A 23,646-nucleotide genomic window follows, 5' to 3' on the forward strand; every position below is an offset into this window, starting at 1 on the left:
TGGCACCATCATGTGGACGTGGAAGATAATTACACTTAGCGACATGGAGAAGAGATCACAATTTTGGTATTAATCACAATAAATTATTTGGACCACAGTCCCAGGAGTCCTAATACGCGATCAGAGTACTAGTTCTAGGAATAAGTATTTCTTTGCATCCTTCCGATGAATAATAAACAAATGTAAATAAAAATCTGTCTGTGAAATGTGTCACCTTGGAGAGACACACGCTGACGGTGTGCGTATGCTGCAATATGTCCGTCACCGGCACCCCCAACGCCACGGCGGCGTTCATCAGGCGCGCACCGTCCATGTGCACCGACAGGCCGTGTTTGTCGGCCAGCGCTCGCACCTTTGGAGAGGAGGATGCACATGCGGATGTCAAGGAGGAAACTGCTAACCAAAACAGCAGCACTCACATCTCCAGGTGAGTAAATAACCCCCCCCCCCCCGCCCTTCCTCCACACAACAATATGGGCTCACACACCTCTTGCAGGAAGTGGAGCGGCATGACGCGTCCTCCCTGTATGTTGTGCGTGTTCTCCACACAGATGAGACGCGAGCGGGGGTAGTGAGGGTCTGGGTAGCCGTGACGGATCTTGGACTCCACCTGGTCCAGGTCCAAGGTCCCATCGGCGAGGGTGGTGGCTGTGGTAGTATGGATGCCAGCCAGCTGTGTCATATAAACAGTATATTTAGATATTTAGACACACAGAGTGTGTGTGTGTGTGTGTGTGTGTGTGTGTGTGTGTGTGTGTGTGTGTGTGTGTGTGTGTGTGTGTGTGTGTGTGAGAGAGAGATGTATTTCACCTGCGCGCTGCCCCCCTGCTCGTAGATGTGCAAATGGGATAGGTCACCTACGATCATCTCATCGTCGCGCTCCCTGCAGTGCACCATCGCTATAAACGACCCACGCTGGTCATTTAAACCTCACACTCACTAAAAAGAATATTTCAGATCAATGTGTTACCTGCGATGAGGTTACTCATCGTTCCCGAGGGGACAAAAAGTGCTGCCTCCATCCCAAACATATCGGCTGCAATCTTCTGCAACTCTGAAAGTCAAACGTATGTTCATAAAAAGTGTGAGTGACTGGTGCACTGAGGCACTAAGCGAAGCTAGTGCTCGGTGCTAGCAGGTTCCCTAGTGCTAACTAACTAACTAGTAATTGAAAGCTACCGTTCACTGTCGGGTCTTCGCCCATCACATCGTCTCCGACTTCGGCCTCAGCCATGGCACGGCGCATCGCCGCTCCGGGTTTGGTCACCGTGTCGCTGCGGAGGTCCACAACGCGGACATGAGCCGCCCGGGCAGACTCGGGGAGTCGGGAGCTCCCGCTGTTGTAGTAACTTCGTTTGCCGGCATCTCGTCGAGCGACAGTTCGACCCCAAATATGAAACTTGGTACAAAATGTTTTGAGGGACATTGCTGCAGCCGCAGCGTCAACATCAACGCGGTTTGAACTTTGATCGAGAATCACTGAAAGCATGCAGGACGGTTAATGGATGACCAAAAAGCTGATTAACGTTGCACCGGCCAATATTGTCCACAAGACGGCGCCACATACATATCAAATTTAAACTTAACGTTACCTTCCACGTTTGTAATTAGTAATTTTGTTTGATACAAAAAATCTATGGTCTTTTGGAAAATAAAATATTTGTAGACTAATGTAGTAGCCTCCTATTAACAGTAATACTAATAATGGAAAACAAGGAATAATGTGTCCTTTATAATTAATATCCATGCTTATGGTTTTGTGGCTTCCAACTATGACATATGTATACAGGAAACATATAGTGTAGCAAATATAATTTGGTATATTAAATTCTACAAATATTTTTTTTTATCCTCAAGGAAAGTAATGTTGACCACTGTCAGTGGTGTGGTGGCTTTCGAGCGCCCACCATTGACCCACACACTGACACTCTTGCATGCTGCACATGTCAAAATATCAGCTGGCGTGGAATTCGTGAATTCCTGTCACACACACACGCGCGCGCACGCACACACTTCCCACTCTCGTGAGATTCTAATCACTTGATAAGAGCGCGTGTGTGTGCGCCCCTGTGCGCGTGTGTTTGTGTGCAGTGCCAGTAAGCGTGTCTGCTTGTAATGTAATGGGCCATCCAGCTGCGTAACGCTAACACACTCGAGTCTTTGTGGCCAGCGTCTTTCATGGCACACAGAGAAAATATTGAATAAGGCAGAAATCAAGCAGGAGAAATATTGACCCCCTTTCTGGGAAGAAGCAGCGAGGAGACGGCAACGCCTTTTCAATAACCATAAAGCCTGCCGGGGGGCTCGAAATAGACCCCCTCCCGCACCACCACCACCAAATCCCTTCATTGCTTCTCTTTTACCATCACTTGTTCGACAAAAGCAGGTGTTTATGGGAAGTCTTCACACACCCGCGCGCACACACAAACACAAAGATGCTCTTTTTTTTAAAAGGTGTTGACAACAGTGCTTGAGACGTGCGCACATCTGGTTCACATTAAGTCCCCATCCGCCCCACCTCATTCATGTCACTCACTCACACAAACACATATTAACATTATCCACGCTATGACACACCACGCGCATACACTTACAACAAAACACGCGACCCCTTCCCACACGCGATTGCACAAACATTCTCAGTGACACAAACGCTCACGCAAACACTCTAATTTGCACCAACACACACGACCACGCTTTCACGTATTCACACACAAACGCACGCGATCACAACCAAACGCCCAACCACACGCACACATGCGTATTGACTCAAGCGCATACACACAGGAACACACAAACATATTCGCACAAACATCCACAACCACACTCAAACGCGCGCACGCGCTTTTCCGGGGTACTTCCCAAAGTGGCGTAAATCAGCGTGTCCCACCCTGAGAATGTGTCACGCGTCCCGTAAAGTGTGGACAAAAGTATTGGGACATCATGACCGAAAGTTTGCCGCGGGCAAGCAATTATTATTATTATTACCAACTGTGATTGGTTGGTGAAGTCACTTCCGCATCATCACAACACAGAGAGGATCAGTGATTGGTCGATGATGTGAATCTTCAAGAGTATGATTGGTCAGTCTACATCCGTGCTAAACACCAAGTGATGTCAGGAAAGTGGCTAATGCTAATCGCTCACAGCACAATGGTTGGGAATCAACGCTCGACATTAAATGTACGGGCACAAAAGTTGTTTTTTTTCTAAATTCCTGCCACAAATCCCAAGCATAAATGGCCACAGTGTAAAACATTAAGAATCAAATTTCACTTAATGAGAACAAAAATCTCCCACTTGATGGGAGAATGTACTTTTAACCAATGTCTCCACACAAGAGAATGAGCTTCGTGTTAAACAGGCCCAGATTTCACACGACGTCAACGAAAAGAATAAATTGAGACGATCATTATTTCAGCGGATATATTTTTGGGACAATTTTGTTTGGTGGTTTTCTGTGAGATGTTTTTTTTTTTCAAACGTGAAATATGCGGCCTTGGTTCAGTAATTGTTGAGTAACACTGCATTATAGTTGATCCCGATCCAGCGGTGATGAATGGCTGCTCATTTGCGGCGGGACAAACGGATGAAAAGTGTTTCCACAGAAGCCTTCAAGTGTTTTCCTTGCAACTACTTATCCATCACTTCAAGGGGAAAGATGCATTTCATGTCAATTTTGTGAATCATCTTCATACGAGCAGCGCGCCATTTCCAGGAAGGGCACCCGGGCCTTCGCCAGAACCAGGGTTACCCTGACCTTGCCGATTGCCGCCGCTCACTCAAGACGTCCTCCTTCGCTCAGTCATCTGTCACCTTGAGTGGCCTGACACGCTTCATTCAGTCGTTGCTCCGCCAGACTTTCACTTCACCCTTTCTGTCACCTCCTTTTCACTCCTCTTTTTCATCAGTCTTACCCCCACATCGTCACCCCCCCCCTTCTCTGTTTCTCTCTGGGAAGTCACGTGACTTCTCTGAAGCTGAACCCTATAAACCGGCAGTACTTGGGGGACTCAGTGTCTATACCGCGCTGTGATTGGCTCTTCCTATGCTGCACGCACACACACACATGCACACACCAACAGAGGACCCCCTGTTTTCTCCTAACGGGAAGACGAAGCGTGGCCCCCCTCGCATTAATGCAGAAGAAAGGGAGGAGGAGGAGGTAAATAAAAGTATTCCGACTGGGAAGCGCTGTTTGTTTTGAGCGGAGTGTTCCCAACGTTCCCAGCATCCCGGTCCATTTTCATCCACTCGAAAACCCCCGTCACGGCCAAAGTTCACACACAAAATCTAATGGGGGTCGGGGGTAGCTGAGAGAACCCGGGGCCGCATAAATTGACATAAAACATTCCAGGTGCGACGGTGAGGACACACTTAGCGAGCAACAGAAGCCGTCCACTGTAGTGACCTCTGTCCCCGAAAGGTTAAATGAACAGTATGCATTTTTTTAACATTGTAAAAACAATCCATTTTCACAATCTCTGATTCATTTCTTTTAATTGCCATCGCTACATTTCATCATCATTCAGACAAATTTTCAATGTCTTCCACTTTCAATCAAAGCAAGTATCGGCATCGGTATGAATGATCACACGGGCAAAATAACATCACCTTGTGAGCCATCGCGTTGGAAATCAAATCAAGCAAGGCATGCGTGCACAGTCCAAATAACGAGGCACAATGCGGTTTGAGCGAGAGCGGCGGCGCAGTGACCATAGCGAGCTGCGGGTCAACACTTGGCGGCTGTACAATAACGCGCATGTTCAACTAGAGAGTAAGCGCATGCTTGCCATATGGTTTTTATTGATCCAGATCCCTATTATACCCCCACTCGCCTTCCCTCCCCCCCCTTTTCTCCGCGCGGTGATGGCGCTGAAGGAATGATGGAATGCTTGGAGGGTAAATCTCTGCTTTCCTGGAAGCCGCTCTGGCTTTATCAGAAGCGGCTGTGACAATACTGGCGCTGATGGGCCGGCCCCGAACGTCTTTCCTATAAGCGCTGATCGGCCAACAAAAAAGCCTTCCTGGAAGAAACAATCAGCAAAGCCTCTTCCTGGAAAAGCGCCGCCGGAGCGCTGGTCGCAGGGGCGCGCTTAGAGTAAGCCCGCTTTCGCGGAGTCTTTTTACGACAGCGGCACTTTTGGGGGGGGGTCAAGATGCAAAATATTTTTTTTCCTAATTTTCACCTTTGGAAAACCTTTCTCGACGCAGGCAATGATGGGATTGATATTTTTTCGCCGCCATGGGTCATTGGGGTGTGAAATTAGTAAACCGTTACGTAATTGACGGATTTCAGAAAACATAGGTGAGCAAACTGGGAACGCACTTCCACCCTACTGTGACCTAAGACTGGGGCTATTTAAAATAATAACCAGCCCCCCCCTCAAAAAAAACCACACACACACATACACACGTATGAGGTCATGCATAACAAGCAGAGCTCAGTTGTGTCGCATTTGTTGACAAATGTTGAGCTGGTAACCCCCCCCCCCCCTCCCAATCCACCGCCCACCTCCAAAAAAATGAATCATGCTGGAAAAGGCTCTGGCAGGGTGTGTGAGACTGGGCGAAAAGGATGCGGGGAAAGAATATTCCACGAGACTGAGAGTACGTGGGGAACTTGAGTCACATCAGAGGTTCTTTGTGCATGGAACTGCATGCATGCTTCCGCTTGATTTGTATTTAATTTATTTTACCACTTGCATTTAAATAAAAAAAATATCGATCAGTTTTAATTGGAATTGGAATTGTAGGATGAATTATTTTTGTTGTGGTCACCTATCACATATCAACATGTTTTCCTATTGTGACTGCCTTTTCCCCGACACGACTTCCTTCAAGGTTTCTGACTGGCGACCTTGCGGTTCCCAAGCCGTGCAGAGGTGTGACACGCACTTAACAACTTGACCTTGCGCAACATTTGCCTGTGGACAAATTGTTGCATTTGGAGTCACATCGGTGCTTGCGTGAGTGTGTGTGTGTGCCTGTGAGTGAGACAGCATGTACATGAAGTGTTTATTATGTCGCCGAGTGTGAGCGGGCGTGTGCGTGTGTGCGTGTGCATGCCAGGAATGTTCATCATAATGACTTTTACATCATTTCTCCGCAGCTGAGGCCTTTTTTTGCGTCATTGAAAAAAATGTATTCTTTCTCCACTTCAAGTCCCTCCCTCACACTCTCCGCCCCTCCCCTTGCTGTCTCCACACACACACAGACACACACACACACACACTAACACCAGGCAAGCCGTAAAAACTCAACTCAATTAAAGTGCCTCTTTCCTGGAAGCCAGTCACACACAGAACACTAGGTATGCAGGGAATGGGAACCGCGTGTGTGTGCGGGCGTGCGCGAATGTGCGTGCGTGTGTGTGTGTGTGTGAGACCTGACAAAGAACGAGAATATGAGCGTGTCACTTTTGAAACCGATTCACGTTGAGCCTGTGACCGACGTTTTTATGTGTGGCGAATGATGTAAATCTCCCGTACGTTTGACCTCACTCACACACACAATGAGTACTTGTGTGTGTGTGTGAGACAATATATATATATATATATATATATATATACTGTAGATGTATATATTCTCACACACACACACACACACACACACACACACACACATATCCTCTTCAGCCCCTCGAGCAGGATGTATAAAAGCCCGGCTGCATTCCTTTCCAGTTAGGTCCGACCCAAAATGAGCGTTTTGCACAGTAAGGCCTGTGTCCAAGTGTGTAACGGCTCTTCTGGTAATCCCTTTGTTACCCCCCCCCCCTCTCAGCCCCACATTATCCCTCCCCCCGTCTTCCTTTCCTATAGGCCCGCCTTTATGGAATTTACCCACAGTGCTTTGCAGCAGCTGAAGGAGAAAAAAAAACAAGTCGTAATTCTAACTCTACGACAAGGGAAGCCCAGGCTAAAGCTATCAAGCGCTCGGCGAAAAGGAACAGGCAAACAAAGGCAGTTGGCTTTTGTAAAAATAGTGCTCTTTAATATAAATTATTGAAATATTTTAGAAATATAAATATGTGCAACGTTCCATTTTTTTCCTCATTTATTCTTGTTGTTGTTGTTGTTGTTGAGATTACAGCTTGTGTTGTGCCACACTAAGTGGCCACCAGCCGGCTGTGGTTAACTGGAGTCTTTATAAAAGACAAAATGATTTCACATACATACACATGACGTGACATTGACGGCGGGTCCACCAGAACAAACGTTATGACTTTTCAGATTGTGTTTTTAGTGTTTTGGATGGCAGTTCCCGAGTGGATCACGTTAGCTAGCGCCATTCCAAGAGGTTTTTTTTTTTTTCATTTTAAGCAAAGATGAGTGTTAAAATAAGTAGAAAAAAAAGTCCCTTTTTGGGTGGGGAGTGGAAGACGTGCTGTTGAGAGGTACGACTGGAAGAAAAACCAAAAGCAACTTGCTGTTCAGTTTCGGGTATGGATCTTTGAGCCGTTTTCCGTTCCAATAGACGCGCCCACGCAATTTTGATCAAAATGGCATTGCACGGTACTTCAAATCAAAGCTACAATTATTACTCATATTCCTAATGAAGCTTGAAATTCGTCATCCGCCCAAAACAAAATGGCCGACTTCCCGTTCAATTTTGGGCATGGGCCCTTGAGACTCTTTCGTGCATCTTGATATGCTACACACGTCTGCTGAATTTCAGGTAAATCAGTAAAACTCTTGTCGGGGGCCAATTTTTGCTAACTTTCTGAGCGAGTATTCACGAGTCCTCCACAAACTTGAGTTTTCAGGCATGTGCTTGAGCCTTAATGACATACGCGATCAAGAGCAAATCTTTAATTTGGTGACCGTCATGTATCAGTGTGTCAAAAACTCTTTTAGCTTCCTGCTAAACTTTGAAATGTGGTGAGTAATACTGAACAAAGTGACCTACGGTATAAAGGAAAAGCAGGCGTCTGGATTAATTATGAATATTTTCTCTGGCCTTTCGCGACTGAGCCGTATTCAATGGACTAATCAATGCTCGCCTTTGATGGCGTCATGCGGCTCGCCACGATGAATTAATGATACGGATGCGAAATGAGTGCGTGGCCTTCACGGGGTCGCACTCATGCATCTATGTATGCGCGTGTATTTATAAATAGTGATATTTCCATATTGTCATTTGAAAAGCATGTACAGAGGGGCCCCTCGATTCACGACGGTTGTGAAATACAAAGTCTCAAGGTTCCTGTTTGTCTTTACTTTTTACATTTTCGGTGACCGCATTCCGACTTGCATCCAAATTTCGTTTGCATCGCCGGCTTTATGAACGCCGCGCTTTGCGAAATGAGGACACCCCTGTATTGGCTATCAAATTTGTCCACCAGATGGCGTTTCTTTTGCACTCATTCAAAGCATGTGACATACCTTTTTACCACTTTTTTTTTTTAACCCCCCAACTGAAACAATACCCATCGCAATTAATGTTTGTGAGTGTGTCAATTAGTCAGTCAGGAGACGTGGCAGAGACATTACGATGATTCCAATGAATGAGGTTTTGACGTTGCGAGTGGCACGCAATGAAGTTGTTAGAATACGCGGTCACATGACACAAAAAGGCACGCTCAGTTACCACCGTACTTAACCGTGATAATGACTTCACTCCTGTGAGAAAATAGGTTAGTGACAGGCTCTGGTGCATTTTAGACTAAAAATTTGGCTGGAGTCGCTAATCTCAACATCGCCCTCAATGGTTTCTGGTGGAACTGCAAGGTAGGATGTCTGGCTAGTCGATTTGATTTTCTTTCAATTCCGATGGTTCCAGCACAATAAAGGAAGCAATTTCCGCTACGCTGTAAGAATATATCGTCAGGTCACAGAAGAAGGCACGCTCAGTTACCGCTACACATGGGATTGTGTGTTTTTCAAACAAATACTGTCATTATGGCTTGAACTATACTGGTGATTTGGCGCATTCCAACGCGTGAACAAATTCGGGTTGCGTCGCCGTCGTAGAAACGCAAATCCGTCGTAAGCCGAGGAGCCTCTGAGTCTGGACAAACATGCTTCATGAGATGAGGACTACAAAGAAAAATAAAATCTTAAGACTGGACGCCATTTTGGCTCTGGGGCGTCCGCGTGTCATTTCCTCGAAGCGCGAGGCGTCGCTTTTTGTTCGACTATGCCCCCCCCCCCGACTTCTTCTTCATTTCATTTCCTGCCGTTCTTCTTTCTCCATCTTCAAGATCATCATCATGGTGTTTTTGCAGTCGGTTTTGGATTTTTAAAAAAAGAAGAAAAAGTCGAGCTTGGTCCCGTGTGAACGCATGTACACAAGACGCTTTCTTGTTTTAGTCTTCTACGAGGCTTTCCTCTGCGTCTAAGTCAGTCATCGGAAGAAGGTTGACTGTTTACCTCTTCTATCGGTCACGTCCCCCGTTGAGAACCGGTCCAAGCCCAGCGCCCTCTCAGTCATATGGGGGCGTCGTACTCCTCCAGGAAGTCTTTGAGCGTGTGCGGCAGCCGCTCGGCCCCACCAAGGCCCTGGCTGTTCAGAGTCCTCCTGCACATGTGCTGCAGGGATGACAGGGAGTTGAGGAGCGGCCGCCGCAGCTCCAGCGGGATCCGCTCGCCGCCGGTGTGGATCAGATAGACGGTGCGTCCGGATCCGGGTTCAGCGGCGCAGCTGGCGGGGCCCTTGCCCATGTAGTGCGCGATGAGCTTGAGCACGCAGTCGAAGCGCGGCGGCTCCTGGGTGCACTGCGCGTCGGGCTGCAGGAAGAAGCCGCTGCACTCGCTATGGACGCGCAGGTTCTTGGTGCCGCGCGCCGTCTGCACCGACAGCGTGAAAAAGTGGCGGTTGTCCGACGAGTCACGGATCAGGAAGGTTCCGGGGGGCTCCGAGCGGAGCAGGGAGCTGGCCTCGCGGCCTCCCACTGCTCCCCAGTAGAAGCCGCTCTCCTGAAGCTTACCCAATGCACGCATCACCTGAAACAGGTGAATTGTTGTTGGATTTTTTTTTTTTAGGGGGGGGGGGGGTTTGAACAGGATCTTTGATAGTTAATGTACTAATATTAATGAAAATGGTAAGTAATGGTTGTGGTTGCTGTTGTTTCTGGCACAAAATAAACGATTGTAGTCAGTCACATTCTCCTCCTATATCTTTATCACTGCAAGGGTGAAGCGAGCAAAAAGTAAATGATTTTCTTCAATTATGGATTTCTTTAATTAATCAGCCAATCAATCCGTTATCAATTTTTTTGTCAGTCAAATATTGGAATCTGCATTGCCCCCTGATGTGTGTACCTTGGCCACAAGGGGCAGTATAAAATATACGCATGACAGAGCAAGTCTCTGTCATGCGTATATATATATATATATATATATATATATATATGAAGACAGCCTCAAATAAGCTGCAATTTCTTTTTGCAGAGGATCAAGAATATATGCTTGCAAGTAATATTGCATGCTTTTTCTTTGTGTTTTGTTATTGTTTGGGTTAAGATATAAATTGTTTAACCGTTTCTCACTAATTCAACAGTAATGCTAGTTTTGTTTGCTTATGGCGTTTCCCCATTATGTGTTAGCATGAAGCATAAATGTAGCTACATGTAAAGTTTGTGTTTAGTTTAACAGTCAATTTCAGCTGGGAAGTGCCTGGAAGAAACACAAGTAACAGGAATTTGACTAACCTGCTGGTAGTGCGCATGCGAGCTGAAGGGCTTGAAGTGATGCGGGGTGCAGTCGGGCTGCGGAATCCTCCCCTCTGAGGCGGCCCCGGCGCTCACGGTGAGGGGCTCGCGCCGGCGGGAGGCCACCATGTCGCTGCGGTCCACCGCCTCCGGGCAGAGAACGGGCGGCGGGAAGGCGACGGTCTCTGAAGGGGACAGAGGGGAGGACGGCGGGGTCACACACCGGGTCCAGGGCCCGGGGGCAGAGGAGCTGGATGCATCCAGAGAGGGGCTGGGAGAGACCACCAAGATACACCTGCACAGTAGACAGTTGCCATTCATGAATCAGTGGGAGTCAGTTGAGTCAAATGGCACACATGCATGAATGGGGTCGAGCTTACGCCTTTCATACAATTCATTTTCCATGCACACAGAGTATGTTCCATGGTCAATTTTTATCCTCAATTATTAAAAGGAATGTATTAATAGCCTGTCTGACATTTCAAAACGGATGAATTAATCTTTAATGTTTCCTTAATGTTTCAGCGAAAAGGGCAAGTGTCATTTCATATGTTCACTATTTTGCCGTTTTCCATTTGTACTATTTCCAGATTCCCCCGTGACACTTTTAAGACCAACAGGTGCACATTTCTGCAGGAAGCTGCGCAAATGTGGTGGCGACAGAGACAGTTCTCAGGACTGATTGAATTTCCCTCTTGAACACCATCCCCTACATCATCCTGAATGTGACACACACTTGTACATTTCAAACAGCCTTAGTGTACACAACTTTGGTAGCACCTGTACAAATGAATGACATATATTTGTGTATTTGGGGTCACTTTCAGAAACACTTTTCAGGGCAGAAAGTAGATAAATTAGACGCGAACAGCACATACGGGTTAAAGACATTGCACCTTGCAGCTAATTCTGCAACTGGAGTCTGTTTTGCAATTGGGGGTTTTCAAAAATAATGGGGTCACTGCACCCTCTCTCTCCCAATCACTTCAGCTCCTCTGCATTACAGCCACAGTGGCCCCTTTCTCCGGTTTCACACACACACAGAATGGGGCCCCCGTGAATGTTGTCCGCACTGGCGTCTGGGGTACAAAAAAAGCGAGGGGGACTTCCCTGAGAAGACCCCCATTACAGCTCGGCGCCGCCATTTCAGTCCAACCAGCACCCGCTTTGACTAAACAACTACGTAAATCACGGGACTGTATTTTCATCACATTTCAACGCGGTCTACTTCGCGCACAAACAGTCAACTTACCTTGCGGATTAATACAGCCCCGCGCCGCAGCACGTCGCCAAAAGATACACTCGGCAAACTACCCGAGAGTAGTGCTAGATGGAGGTGGATTAGCTCAGGCATTAAAATCCCCCCGACGGAATATTCTGCCCAAAAAGTATGCCGAGGACGGTCGTCTTCGTCGGCGGCGGCGCTGCCGTCTGCGGGAGAGGAGGTAGACGGACCGTATGTGTGTGTCTCTGTGTATGTGTGTGGCGGAAGGTTACCGGAGGTTGTTTCCAGTGAGTAAAGCCGATCGTAAGGCCCCGCCCCCTTCTGTCCTGAGGTTCTTCCAGTAAACGCATGGGTTCGCGCGCGCGCACGGTCTTGACGCACGGGCACACGCGTGCGTGCTCGCGCGGCTCTCGCTCTGGCGTATTGCCAGTAAATAATCTCGGTGACCTTTGCAGCAGGGTCCGCTTCCTGGTACCGGTCGAGCCGTTCCACATGCATTTTACACGGCATGAAATATTCATCGTGATAATTCATCACATTCTCTCAATATATATATAAATATATATATGGGGGGGGGTTTGGGGGGGGGGGCTCAGGTGTACTTGTTCCACTAAATTTGCTAGTCATGCACATGTTATACGGCTCAAAGTCCTCTTTGAGCTAATTACACTTTTATCAGAGGTGGGTGTGCTTTTGTTCTCTTTAGATTTTTTAAATTAAATGGTAATTTATTGATGATTTAAAAAAAAGTTTATTTGAAGAATGAAATGACACTATGATTTGTTATTTATAATTAATTCACAAATTATTGAATTAACAAAAGGATGTATTTGTAAACCAGTATTGGGTATTGTTAAGATTCAATTCCCATTTTTGAAGTTGCGATTCAATTTGGATTTGGCTGGATTCGATTTAAAGATTTTGATGTTGACTGAGTATGAAGTACAGGTACAAATACAGAAATAGACTACCTGTTGACAGTTTTTAAGATTTATTTTCATGCCTGTGACTATATTTGTGATATGTAACCTCTCAGTTTTGAACAATAAAACACATTTCTTTTTGCACACAAATAACTTGTTTGTGCATATGTCCAAATGGAAAACACGCAAACCCACGCACACACTACACACATATATACATATACAGTATATGTAGCTTGTAATGGATAGTGATTGACTGGTTAGCACGTCCACCTCACAGTGCAGACGTGCAGGGTTCGATCCTGTGTGGATTGTTCATGTTGTCCCCGTATCTGCGTGGGTTTTATCCGGTTACTCCGGTTTCCTCCCAGATTCCAAAAACATGCACGGTAGGTTAAAGGAACACTCGAAATTGTCCCATGGGGTGATTGTGAGCATGAATGGTTGTTGTTCCGTGATCATCTGGAAATCAGTTCCGAGTGTCCCCTGCCTACTGCCCGAAAAACAGATGGGACAAGCTCCAGCGCGCCCGCAACCCTCGAAAAGCAGAAGGACGGGTAATGTGTGTGTAAAAAAGTAATATATATATATGCAAGCAGGGCGGGGCGGGGGGGGGGGGGGGGGTTACTGTCATACTTTTTTTTATTCAATGAATATCCAAATGCAGTATCCGTGTATTTTAGGGGAGGTTTACCTCACCCGCGTGATATTTACTCAAGTTATTACGTGCGTCGAGTGATGCCAGTTTTACTCACTTGAAGGCTTCGCCGGGTTGTCTTGTCACGCTCCGACCACTTTGTGCCAATAAAGTTTCGGATTTTTATTTTTTTTCCCCCTTCTTCAAATGGGAGCTGCGGCAGCAATGGCGGCCCCCATGTCGTGGAGGAGGCTAGTGTCCTCCGTGTACTCGCCGGCCCTGGCTGGGGCTTTCATGCGAATATCCGACCGGCTCTTCCGCGCGCGGGACCGACGAGGCGGGTAAGAGACGAAGTTGCAACAAAACGCCGAAATTACAGTGAAATCCGACGTTTCGTGTCGTAGACTAGGCATCCCGTTGACAGAAACGGTAGCAACCTTCTTATGCTAATGTAGTAACACGGTCTGTGACGCTTTAAATGTCCTTCTTTCTGGCTTTACGATCCTTCAAAATCCGAGAAAGTATTCCCACGAATTATTTCAAATAAATACAAACAAACGTCACTTCAGGTGTTTGCCATAAAATGAACGCCAATCGTCGTTTCAGCAAGTTGTGTTATTCGGCAGAACACGTGAGCCATTTAAAAACACTTTGAATGGCGCTCGTTAGTTTTCGGCTATCTTCGATAATCATCGGCTCTCCTTGTGTTGCGCTGCTTCATGATTGGTTCTTATGCTCTGAGACGGCATTGGCTGGTTTCACTGATTGTCCCACCCAGTTGGATTTGCTGGGTTCTTTGTGAGGTTTCAGAGGTAATCAAATAGCAGCCATATTGGGGGAAATTATTTCTAATTACTATATTATAATAGCTCATTCCCTCCCGCATAAAATAAACATTTCTTCGGGCACACCCTGAACTGGTTGCCAGCCAATCGCAGGGCACACATAGACAAACAACAATTCTCACTCACAATCACGCCTCGGGACAATTTAGAGTGTTCCATTAACCCCTCTTTTTTTGTTTGAATGGCGTGCGCGTCCACATATTCAGGGAGACCCTTTTGAAAATGTGGTACAAGGGTCGCGGGCTTGCTGGAGCCTATCGCAACTGTCTTCGGGCGGTAGGCGGGGTAAACCCTGAATTACCGTATTTTCACGACTATAAGGCGCCATTAAAAGTCTAAAATTTTCTCCAAAATGGACAGGACGCCTTATGATGCGGAGCGTCTTGTCTATGCGCTGAGTTCCAAAACCTGACTGACAGCCGACACGCTGTTTATATAGAGAAAAGGCGGAAGTGACTGTGGACAGGCATGCGGCAAAGAAGTCGGCCAATCAGTGAAGGGTGGGCGTGTATATATACACATGGAGAGCGAGAGAGAGAAAAGGCAGATGTGAGTGAGGACAGGCATGCGGGGAAGAAGTCCGCCAATGGGTGAAGGGTGGGCGTGTAAGTGGACGCTAAAGGTACGCCCCAAGCAGGTACCAACACCTGTATAGAGTGTGGCTATGTGCATTGTTGCAAAACAACTTCGGTTTTGGTTTCTAAGAACCCCCGAAAATAAATTCTTCAAAGAGACACGCCTATGAAGCTCAGTTCAAACTTCAAGCCATCGGTTATGCTTTTGGCATGCGTGCCCATCTCACAGCAGCGGTGAAAAACCAAGTCAAGCAAATGAACTCTGAGCTTGCCGTTATTCCCGGAGGCTTGACTAAAGAACTCCAACCGCTGGACATCGGCATCAACCGGGCGTTCAAAGTAAAGTTGCGAACGGCATGGGAACAATGAATGATCGATGGCAAACACAACTTTACAAAGAGTGAGAGGCAGCGCCGGGCGAGTTACGCCACAATTTGCGAATGGATTGTGGCTGGTTGGACGAACGTGTCTGCTTGCACTGTTGTTCGAGTTTTTGGCAAAGCCGGCATCATTTCTGTGGAGCCACATGGCAATGAGAGTGACTGACAACGAGAGGGAACACGGCGTTTTTGATGGATTACCGGTACTTGCACAATTGTTCAATTCTGATGCAGAGGATGAGGACTTTGATGGATTTCTGGGTGATGATTGATCGAAAAACGTGAGTACATTGTACGATGGCTAAATAAAATACAACGGAACTCAGTTTTCCGTTGCCTTTTTAAAAACTTGTATCTGTATGCCTTGGCATGCTACCGTATGCTTCAAGCTAACGTGTTTTTAGCGTGCGCGCATGCATGCCGTATGTTTAAGCTGGCGTATGTTTTACCACTTTAAAATTGCGCCCAATAATACAGTGCGTTATGGCCATGTGTAAAATACAGAAATAGCACCCATTAATGAGACTGCGCCCAACCATACGGTGCGTCGAATGGTCGTGAAAATACGGTAGTTACTAGCCAATTGGAGCTGATACAAACATTTATTGTAATTTATTTTGAGGACCCTTGAGGGTTAATGAACGATGATGGACCATTCACTTTTACGGTGGTTACATGAAGCGTATCTCTTCTGTAAAATAGCAACCATATGATGGCGCCCCCTGAGTGGCTGCCTCTCCAGCAGCGCATCTTCTTCTTTCTGCCTACATTCTTGCTGCTGGAGGCTGTAAATTTCCCCAGTGTGGGACTAATAAAGGATATCTTATCTTATCTTATCTTATAACCATGGCCTGGAGGATGGTCATATCAGTGATGGGAAATGCCAGATTTTGTTAATTTGCATGGTTTGGACACCGAAAGGATGTGTCTGTGGGAAAACCAATGCAGCAAAAGATGCGTCATCTTCAGACAAATCCACACCTGTAACAGCTTCACTCTTTGTGGCATTCCTTAAACTGCTTAGGACATTTGCCACTCGCCACACGAATAATGGATTAATCAATGAGTCAAGAGTTGACATTCCATACTTAGCGTGCGCATTAGCATTGTTCAGATCCTTGCATAGCATGGCCAGTAAGCGTTCTTCTTCTGCAGTCAATCCATTTTTCCATTTCTGTGAGCGCAGCTCCTCCGTTCTTCTTTTGGCGCCCCTGCTGGTCAAACCCGAGCCTGCTCCAGAGAGCGGCGCCCTGGCGCCAGGCGCGCCGCGCAGCCTTCACGCCCAATTCCGATGGATGGCAGAGCGCGTGCCAGCTTTCCGGGTCAACGGTACACGTGTCCATGTGCTCACCTCGCCTGACCAGTTCTACCAGACACTGAAGGTCAGTTGAATGACAAGTAGTCCGCACCTAGGTTTTGGCTGTAGCTAATTGAGGAAGTGCTACTTTCCCAGCAGGTTTAATCGCTGAAGAATTAACGAACAAAGATCTAGAATGAAATTTGAAAGGATAGGTCTCATAGGCATCAAGCCTCGGGGTCACTTTTTAAGGTATACAGTATGTCTTGAATGCAACTTGGAAAGGTCCCAGGCGAGGTGATTAGAGTTCAGGAAAACTAACGAAATAACAAAAACTAAAATTGAAAAAATGTATAAAAAACAAAAACAAAAAAAACAACAGGCGATAGCTTACATTTACAAAACCATCTAATTATAGCAAAACTGAAACAAAGCATTTATGAAAAAATAAAAACTAACAAACATGCACTAAAAACTCATTCAAATTAACCGAATAAAAAAAAACTTTTCTCATTTGTGGGAATCGCACTCACATCGTGCCCTCCGTACTCACTTTCAGCGTTTCTTTCCCATCAGGCACGTGTCAGGACCGCAAAGAGACGAGTGGTGTTGGCCTCCCTATATCTGGGAACCGGTCAGCTGGAACAGGACCTGGTGAGAAAGACGTGGTATTACTCTGTGTGTTCTCAAGAGAACGGCCATCTTTAGTTTGGGGCAGGTGAGAGCGATACCAAAACACAGGCTCCGGCCAAAGTAGCGCTCAGAGATGCCAGAAAAAGTGAGTCACAGTTCACTCTGGCACAAGAGTTCCAGAATGAAAACGATCCCTGCGCCAACCAAAAGCAATGACTGCAAAGTGTTGAGGTTTTACGGGTATAAGGACACCAGCGCTGGCCTGCGCTGGCATGCTAGTCTTCATGCCTGGAAGCCCAGCATAACAGCATAAAAACCACAGTCTGGGCTGATGTTCGCATTCAGCTCTTTTCCTGATGTTTTTGTTTGAAAAACACACACGCATACTTATACACACGAAAAAAAGTATGGCGCACAGAGAAGCTGAGTCACACGTTGAAAAGCATTCGAGTGAGCTGGCGTCGCTGCCAAAATCTTCCGAGGGTGACTCATTCCGGCTCTGAAGAAATCCCAGGCGCCATCAATGTTGTGTACGATTTTGATTGTGACGAGGCGCCAAAATGACAAAAGGAGCCGTGTGACTTCCATTAAGATCATTACAATTTTGGTGTACCGGTACTTTTCACAAAAAGCGGTGTGGCCCGGAAGTTTCCGACTCTTTTCTGCCACTAAGACAACGGGCCAACTTCTACTCGCCCAATTCCATATCGGTACTTTAGTTGGAAAAATAATATCACAGGGCACACCACTTCAAAATAAAAATGCACCAAAAAAAGTATTCTATTAAAACAATGATGATCTCCTCTCAATGTACTTACTTGGTGTGCATCTTTAGTCACTTGTATACAATTTCAAATTCATCTTGAGAACATGACTCTTCAAAACACACAACATTGTAAAAAAGCTCAAGCATCTGTAAACGGAGTGAAAACAAAGGTGCTACGGAGACGCTACGTGACTTTTGAAAAACCTGGCTAAATAATCACGGATCACTGCAACATCCTTCTTTGACACCGTTTGCTACTTTCCTATTCGCTCGGGATTTGGCACATATATTTGATGTTCCAGAAAGACCACCAAAAAAATTGGCAAATAACAGGGAAAAATTCCACATTCCTAAGAACAAACCATTAAGTGTAGGGGTGGGCGACTTACAGGTTTATCATACACCCCCCCCCCCCCCCAAAAAAAAACAAAAAATAAAAAACAATGCCATGCCTAGTACCGGCGTGGCCCATTTTATCATTGCACACAATGTGGCTTGGTACACTATTCAAACAGCCACGGCGCTAACAAGCTGTCATTAGCGTCAGCTAGAAATTATCGGTTCGTAATAACCTTTTTGTTGTGTTTGGCTGAACTCCAGAAGGCGTCGAGAGAACAGGATAGTGCACGTAGATGCTTGTCAGCGCTCCAAGAGCAAAGGCAAGGGCATCCACTAAAATATTGGAACGACACAAAACAAGGAAGGGGCACATGCTAGTATCCTTGCAAAAGTTTGGGCTATAATGACAGGTTGCAATTTTTTTTAAATATTTGTGACTAGCGAGGGTTCACGCTACACGTCCGAGTGCTTCTTTTGTTGTGTTGCAGGTGGACTGCATGCAGGAAGCACTGGAAAGCTCACAAGAAAACAGCCACGCGCCTGATTTCAAAGTCTCCGTGTTGCTGGACTACACACGAGGCTCTCGAGGTCAGCGGCCCGAACGTGTCTATCAGAGGGGCAAAGGGGGGGCCGCGCTCATCCTCCCTTGATTGCTCCTCTCCTCAGGACAGGTGAACTCGAGGACCATGCTGCTGCCTCTGCTGCGGCGCTTCACCTCGCAAATGCGCGTGTCCCTATACCACACACCCGACCTGAGGGGCCTGCTGAGGCTGCTCATGCCGCAGCGCTTCAACGAGACCATCGGCGTGCAACACATCAAGGTCTACCTATTTGACGACAGCTTCATCATCAGCGGGTGGGTGCCCGAGTGAGCGCTGAAAAGTTTTGCATCCGGTTATGCCTTGCCGATCAGTTCTTGGAAATGTTTGAGCGACGGCGTCAAGTGTGGTTTTTCTGTTCTGTTTGTCGTTCGGCCGGAGGCTGATGAAGGCAAACAAGCTGCAAAATCAAATAGAGATTGCGCAGGAAGTGCGCATGTAAATCCTTTGAAACCTGTCATTCAAATAATTTGGCAGTGCTTCTCCATTGCCATAGTTGTGAGGCCACTGTCATAGAAATCGTTTTATTCTTTTTCCTTTTTTTTGACATTGTCAGTCTATTTAATCAGGGTCTGAGTTGGGGAACATTCAAGCTCCAAACAAGGCCCAGGATTCAAACCCTCAACCTTAGCACGTCCTCATAGTTCTAAGATAAGATAAGATATCCTTTATAGTGTGGGACAAATAAAGGATATCTTATCTTATCTTATCTTAGAACTATGAGGACGTGCTAACCTCTCATATGCACTGTGGTGTCCTATTTTGTACACGTTTTTTTTCTTGTATTTGACCTTTAAACGGCAACCAAGTGGCATCGAGGCGCAAAAAAAATAAACTAAACGCCTGCCCGTCATTTTTTTTTTCCAGGGCCAATCTGAGCGACTCGTACTTCACTAACCGGCAGGACCGCTACGTCCTGCTGGAGGACTGCAGCGAGCTCGCAGACTTCTTCTCCGAGCTGGTGGAGGCTGTCGGGGACATCTCACTGCAGCTTGGGCCCGACGACTCGGTGGCCATGCAGGACGGCATGGTACACCCGTACAAAGGTTAACACCTGGACCTTTTTTTGTTTGTTTGTTTGTTTTATTGAGGTGCAACCATGCAGGGGGCTTCAAATACTCAATGGGAGGTGCTGCAAGGAGGAATGGGGTGAAACTGCCCAAAAAATAGGTGTGGCAAGCTTGTAGCATCATCGATTTAAAAAGACTTGTCTGTAATGATTGCCAAATCAACAAAAGCTGTAAATCACGGGTGTCAAATTCATTTTTTCACGGGCCACTATGGAGTTACGTCTTCCCTCGGCGTACACACACACACACACACACACACACTCTCTCACTTACATTGCACAGCCATAAACGGAGTCCAGACTTCCAAGATGGCACTTCTGAGGAGCGAATGACATCATGTCTGCCAGACTGCGGAAACCAAAACGCTGGGAATAGCATTGTGATGTGACGGCGATGCTGTAAGATGATATGCCCTGAGAGAATACACACACATTCATACAAACACACACCCATGTGGTTAATTGATAAAAATGCAGTCAACATTTCCGGATGATAGGAACTCTTTCGAGGGTGAAATTTAGCTGTCGACGCATGTAGTTGCTGAGCAAATATAAAAGCCGTGACGAACCTGTTAATGATTCTGTAATGAGTGCTGTCGTCTTAAAAAACAATGGCGGCTATTTACACAGCATCTGGAAAGGATGTGATAGCGTTTCAGGTTTTCAACATTTCATGTTAGTCCTACACATCATAAAGATGATTGAAATGTCTTGACCTTGTTTGGATCTTCACGACTTGCAGGTGACAGGCAAGAGTTCTCTGTGGCGGCGAGCAAGCGCATCATGGAGGTGGTGGACGTGGCCCGGGTGCGTCAGCAACTGCTCCTCAGCCAGAAGCAGCACACCGAGGAGGAGGAGGAGGACACATGGGTGTTCCCTCTGGTCCAGATGAAGCCCCTTGGCATCCAGGTGGACGAACAGGTCACACAGGTGGGCGAGGGTGGCGTGTTTGTAACCCTGCGCGTGTGACTCAGAGTTCAAAACATGACTAACGGCGGAATATTTGAGCTCGTTGTTAGTCACATTTTCTGGGCATAAATTCAAAAAAACAATCGCCAGCGCAATGGAATGTAAACTAGTGCATCAACACTGCAAGCTTCGTTTGTAAAACGTATTCAAACTCACATATTGATCTGGGTTTTTTTGAAGGGGGGTTGGAGGGTGTCAGAAAGTCACAAAATATTCGCCAAGTTGGCACCACGGACTCTGCTTTTGTAAACCCGCTCTTGTTTGCGGCCATGTTATTAATGTAAACAGTGCAGGTCAACGGGGACATGCGTTGAGCTACAACTGCCCTTTAAAAATAATGATAATATGGAAAGATTTAAAGACAAATTTTTCCTGGCAAAAATGTTAATTGATCGCAGAAATCATGTCATCACTCAGTTTTTCCTTGGTGATGGTAACAATCTCATCTCCGCCAGCGCCTGCTGCGAGACGCTGACCCGGACTCCACCGTCTACCTGACGTCAGGCTACTTCAACCTAACCCGAGCGTACATGCGTCTGGTCCTTGGGGCTGGGGCCGACTACCGAATTCTCACCGCCTCCCCGGAGGTGAACGGCTTCTTTGGGGCCAATGGCGTCGCCGGCGCCATCCCAGACGCCTACACGCACATCGCCAGGCAGTTCTACGAGCGCGTGCGTCAGCTGGGCCAGCAGGGCCGCATCCGACTACACGAGTACCACAGGCCACAGTGGACCTTCCATGCCAAAGGTGACTCCATTTTGGGTCTCCATGTGTGAAATCACGGTAAAAAAAAAAGAATCACTTTTTAAATCACATTATAAAGAGGAAAAATAATCGCAATTAGATTCCGGTATTTTTAAAAATCATCCAGCGCATACTGATGAAATTGAACTTGACATGATTGTTTTCTCAAAAGGGGAGAGGTGCGAATTATGTGCTCTCATCCTCCAGGTCTGTGGTACTACCTCCACAGGCAGGACCGGCCTTGCCTCACACTTATCGGCTCCCCCAATTTTGGCTACCGCTCAGTTCACCGCGACCTAGAGACTCAAATCGCCATCGTCACGGAGAACGAGCAGTTGCAGGACCAACTGCGGGAGGTCCGTTTTTTAAAAATTATTATTATTCTGTCATCGCCCGATAGTCGGACGACATGCTGATGGCCTACAACCGTCTTATGTCATGTAATAGGAGCAGGAGATGTTATACCAGCGCTCCTCGGAGGTGTCCGGATTGACATTCGAGCAGCCGGACCGCCATGTTAAGCTCTGGGTCAAACTGGTCACGCCGTTCATCAAGAACTTCTTCTAAGGTAATGCGACAATCCTGCTAGAGTACGACTTTGCAGCTCTGCTTACTGGTTGGCTTGGCGGGGCGATAACATGTCACTGTATGTCAGTATACAGAATAAAAGGCACTGCCCCCTCTATAAAAAATTACGTACTGGAGAAAAGAGTACACTGAAGCTTCTTCAGGGTTTTTTTTCCTTTTCAAGTTTGGCTTTCCTCAATGTTTTGGACATTTTTATATTTTTTGTGACATCATCCATACATGGATGTGATTAATAGTCTTGGACTGGTGTACAGTCACCAGAATCCAGCTCTGAAGCAACTGTGGGCAATTTTCGAAAGCAATTTTCCAGAATCGTTGTGGTCCGTCCCGGACCCCCGTCCTCATCTTCCCAGCAGCATCCCCCAAAAAGCGCCATGGACTGACTCATCCCTCCTCATTCTGACTTACTCACATTTATTTATGACCACCATCTTTGGAGGCTCACCTCCGCTGTGTGGACAACACTTTGTTTGATGCGCATGACAAAAAAATAAATGTGACCACTCCCTGGCAGAGCATACAATTGGCAAAAAATCCATCCCATCTGCCCCAAACATATTTTTAAAAAGCTTTTTTTCTCTTCAAAGTTAAAAAAAAAAAAGCAACTAAAAATGTTCTTTAAATAAAATAGCATGATTGTCTGACCTCAGGAGCCATTTTTAGACACGGTGATTTTGCATCCGCTATCACGTTGTTCCTGGCAGGAAAAAACAAAAAGCAGCGCTCAAACAATAGCTTTGCAGCAAACATTTAAAACACACATCAACTGTAAAGATCATTATCATCTGCTGGGCGGAGAGACGGTGTTATTGTTACAACACTGTCAGAACATTGTAAGATTAGCTTTTGGGCCCACTCCAGGCTTTGTGTGAGTCTTCTTTGGGATTCTAGGCTGGAGCCATGTGCCTTCTAGTGGTGAAAACAGGAATCATCTCAGACAAACAGACTGCTCATGTTTTTATAGGCTTAAATTATGATCTTTTTTTTTTTTTTTTAAGAAAACACCTACCTGCCTGGCCTTTTATTTCCTTGATGTTGTGTCTGTGTTGTTGTTGTGCAGGTGGTGAGCATCGAGGCAATGTCGTTTCTGCTGCACATTCGAAAGATGGACTTGAGTATCCTTGAGATAACCGGTCATCTCAACACTGAAATGGTGTCTCCCAGGAATTGAAACACACGTACAAAAAGACATCTACACATTGTTTTATTTCCATGTTACCTTTCAAAAACTATCTTCTGCTCCGGAGAATTGAAAGGACCTTCAAAGAGTGAATGTTGAACCCAGTGAAAAAGAGGAAGAACGTGTGTCATATCGCTTATCGTGCAATTACAGATCTACTTCCTTGCAGTGAAATGAGAGCCAATATCTTTGCATAATAAAAAGGTGAAGTTTTTTTTCCCCTGTG

General features: G+C 46.4%; 3 protein-coding genes across 9 annotated transcripts in view; 1 reads left to right on the forward strand and 2 right to left on the reverse strand.

Moving 5' to 3' along the window:
* tha1 (threonine aldolase 1) overlaps window positions 1-2,965 on the reverse strand; it is a 3,825-nt gene extending 860 nt beyond the window's left edge. The window contains exons 1-5 of the mRNA XM_086099538.1: window positions 1,180-2,965; window positions 971-1,054; window positions 811-899; window positions 488-673; window positions 215-352 (exon numbers count right to left, since the gene is read on the reverse strand). Coding sequence (XP_085955664.1) covers window positions 215-352; window positions 488-673; window positions 811-899; window positions 971-1,054; window positions 1,180-1,489 — 807 coding nt within the window. The 5' untranslated portion in view covers window positions 1,490-2,965. The remainder of the gene's footprint in view (window positions 1-214; window positions 353-487; window positions 674-810; window positions 900-970; window positions 1,055-1,179) is intronic.
* A 4,001-nt stretch (window positions 2,966-6,966) lies between these two features.
* On the reverse strand, window positions 6,967-13,668 carry socs3b (suppressor of cytokine signaling 3b). Of its 2 annotated transcripts, none has more exons than XM_086138034.1 (3): window positions 13,555-13,668; window positions 10,652-10,946; window positions 6,967-9,944 (listed from the first exon to the last, which is right to left on the reverse strand). In XM_086138034.1, the coding sequence occupies exons 2-3, from the start codon at window positions 10,778-10,780 to the stop codon at window positions 9,429-9,431; spliced, it is 645 nt and encodes a 214-aa protein (XP_085994160.1). In that variant the 5' UTR covers window positions 10,781-10,946; window positions 13,555-13,668; the 3' UTR covers window positions 6,967-9,428. The 2 variants fall into 2 exon arrangements, with proteins under 2 accessions (XP_085994160.1, XP_085994159.1); XM_086138033.1 differs by lacking the exon at window positions 13,555-13,668 and adding an exon at window positions 11,904-12,289.
* On the forward strand, window positions 13,126-23,644 carry pgs1 (phosphatidylglycerophosphate synthase 1). Of its 6 annotated transcripts, none has more exons than XM_086138026.1 (12): window positions 13,126-13,356; window positions 13,651-13,777; window positions 16,423-16,618; window positions 17,110-17,187; window positions 18,760-18,859; window positions 18,938-19,127; window positions 19,738-19,916; window positions 20,682-20,848; window positions 21,364-21,655; window positions 21,860-22,008; window positions 22,100-22,220; window positions 23,301-23,644. In XM_086138026.1, the coding sequence occupies exons 1-11, from the start codon at window positions 13,182-13,184 to the stop codon at window positions 22,217-22,219; spliced, it is 1,773 nt and encodes a 590-aa protein (XP_085994152.1). In that variant the 5' UTR covers window positions 13,126-13,181; the 3' UTR covers window position 22,220; window positions 23,301-23,644. The 6 variants fall into 6 exon arrangements, 5 of the variants coding, with proteins under 5 accessions (XP_085994152.1, XP_085994150.1, XP_085994153.1 ...); XM_086138024.1 differs by having other exon boundaries at window positions 13,140-13,356; window positions 20,682-20,869; XR_015103912.1 differs by lacking the exon at window positions 23,301-23,644 and having other exon boundaries at window positions 13,130-13,356; window positions 20,682-20,869; window positions 21,882-22,008.
* Window positions 23,645-23,646: the final 2 nt, after the last annotated feature.

The sequence above is a fragment of the Hippocampus guttulatus genome, chromosome 19 (assembly GCF_054856545.1).
Source record: "Hippocampus guttulatus isolate MCC_2025c chromosome 19, RoL_Hgut_1.0, whole genome shotgun sequence".
Classification (NCBI taxonomy): Eukaryota; Metazoa; Chordata; class Actinopteri; order Syngnathiformes; family Syngnathidae; genus Hippocampus; species Hippocampus guttulatus.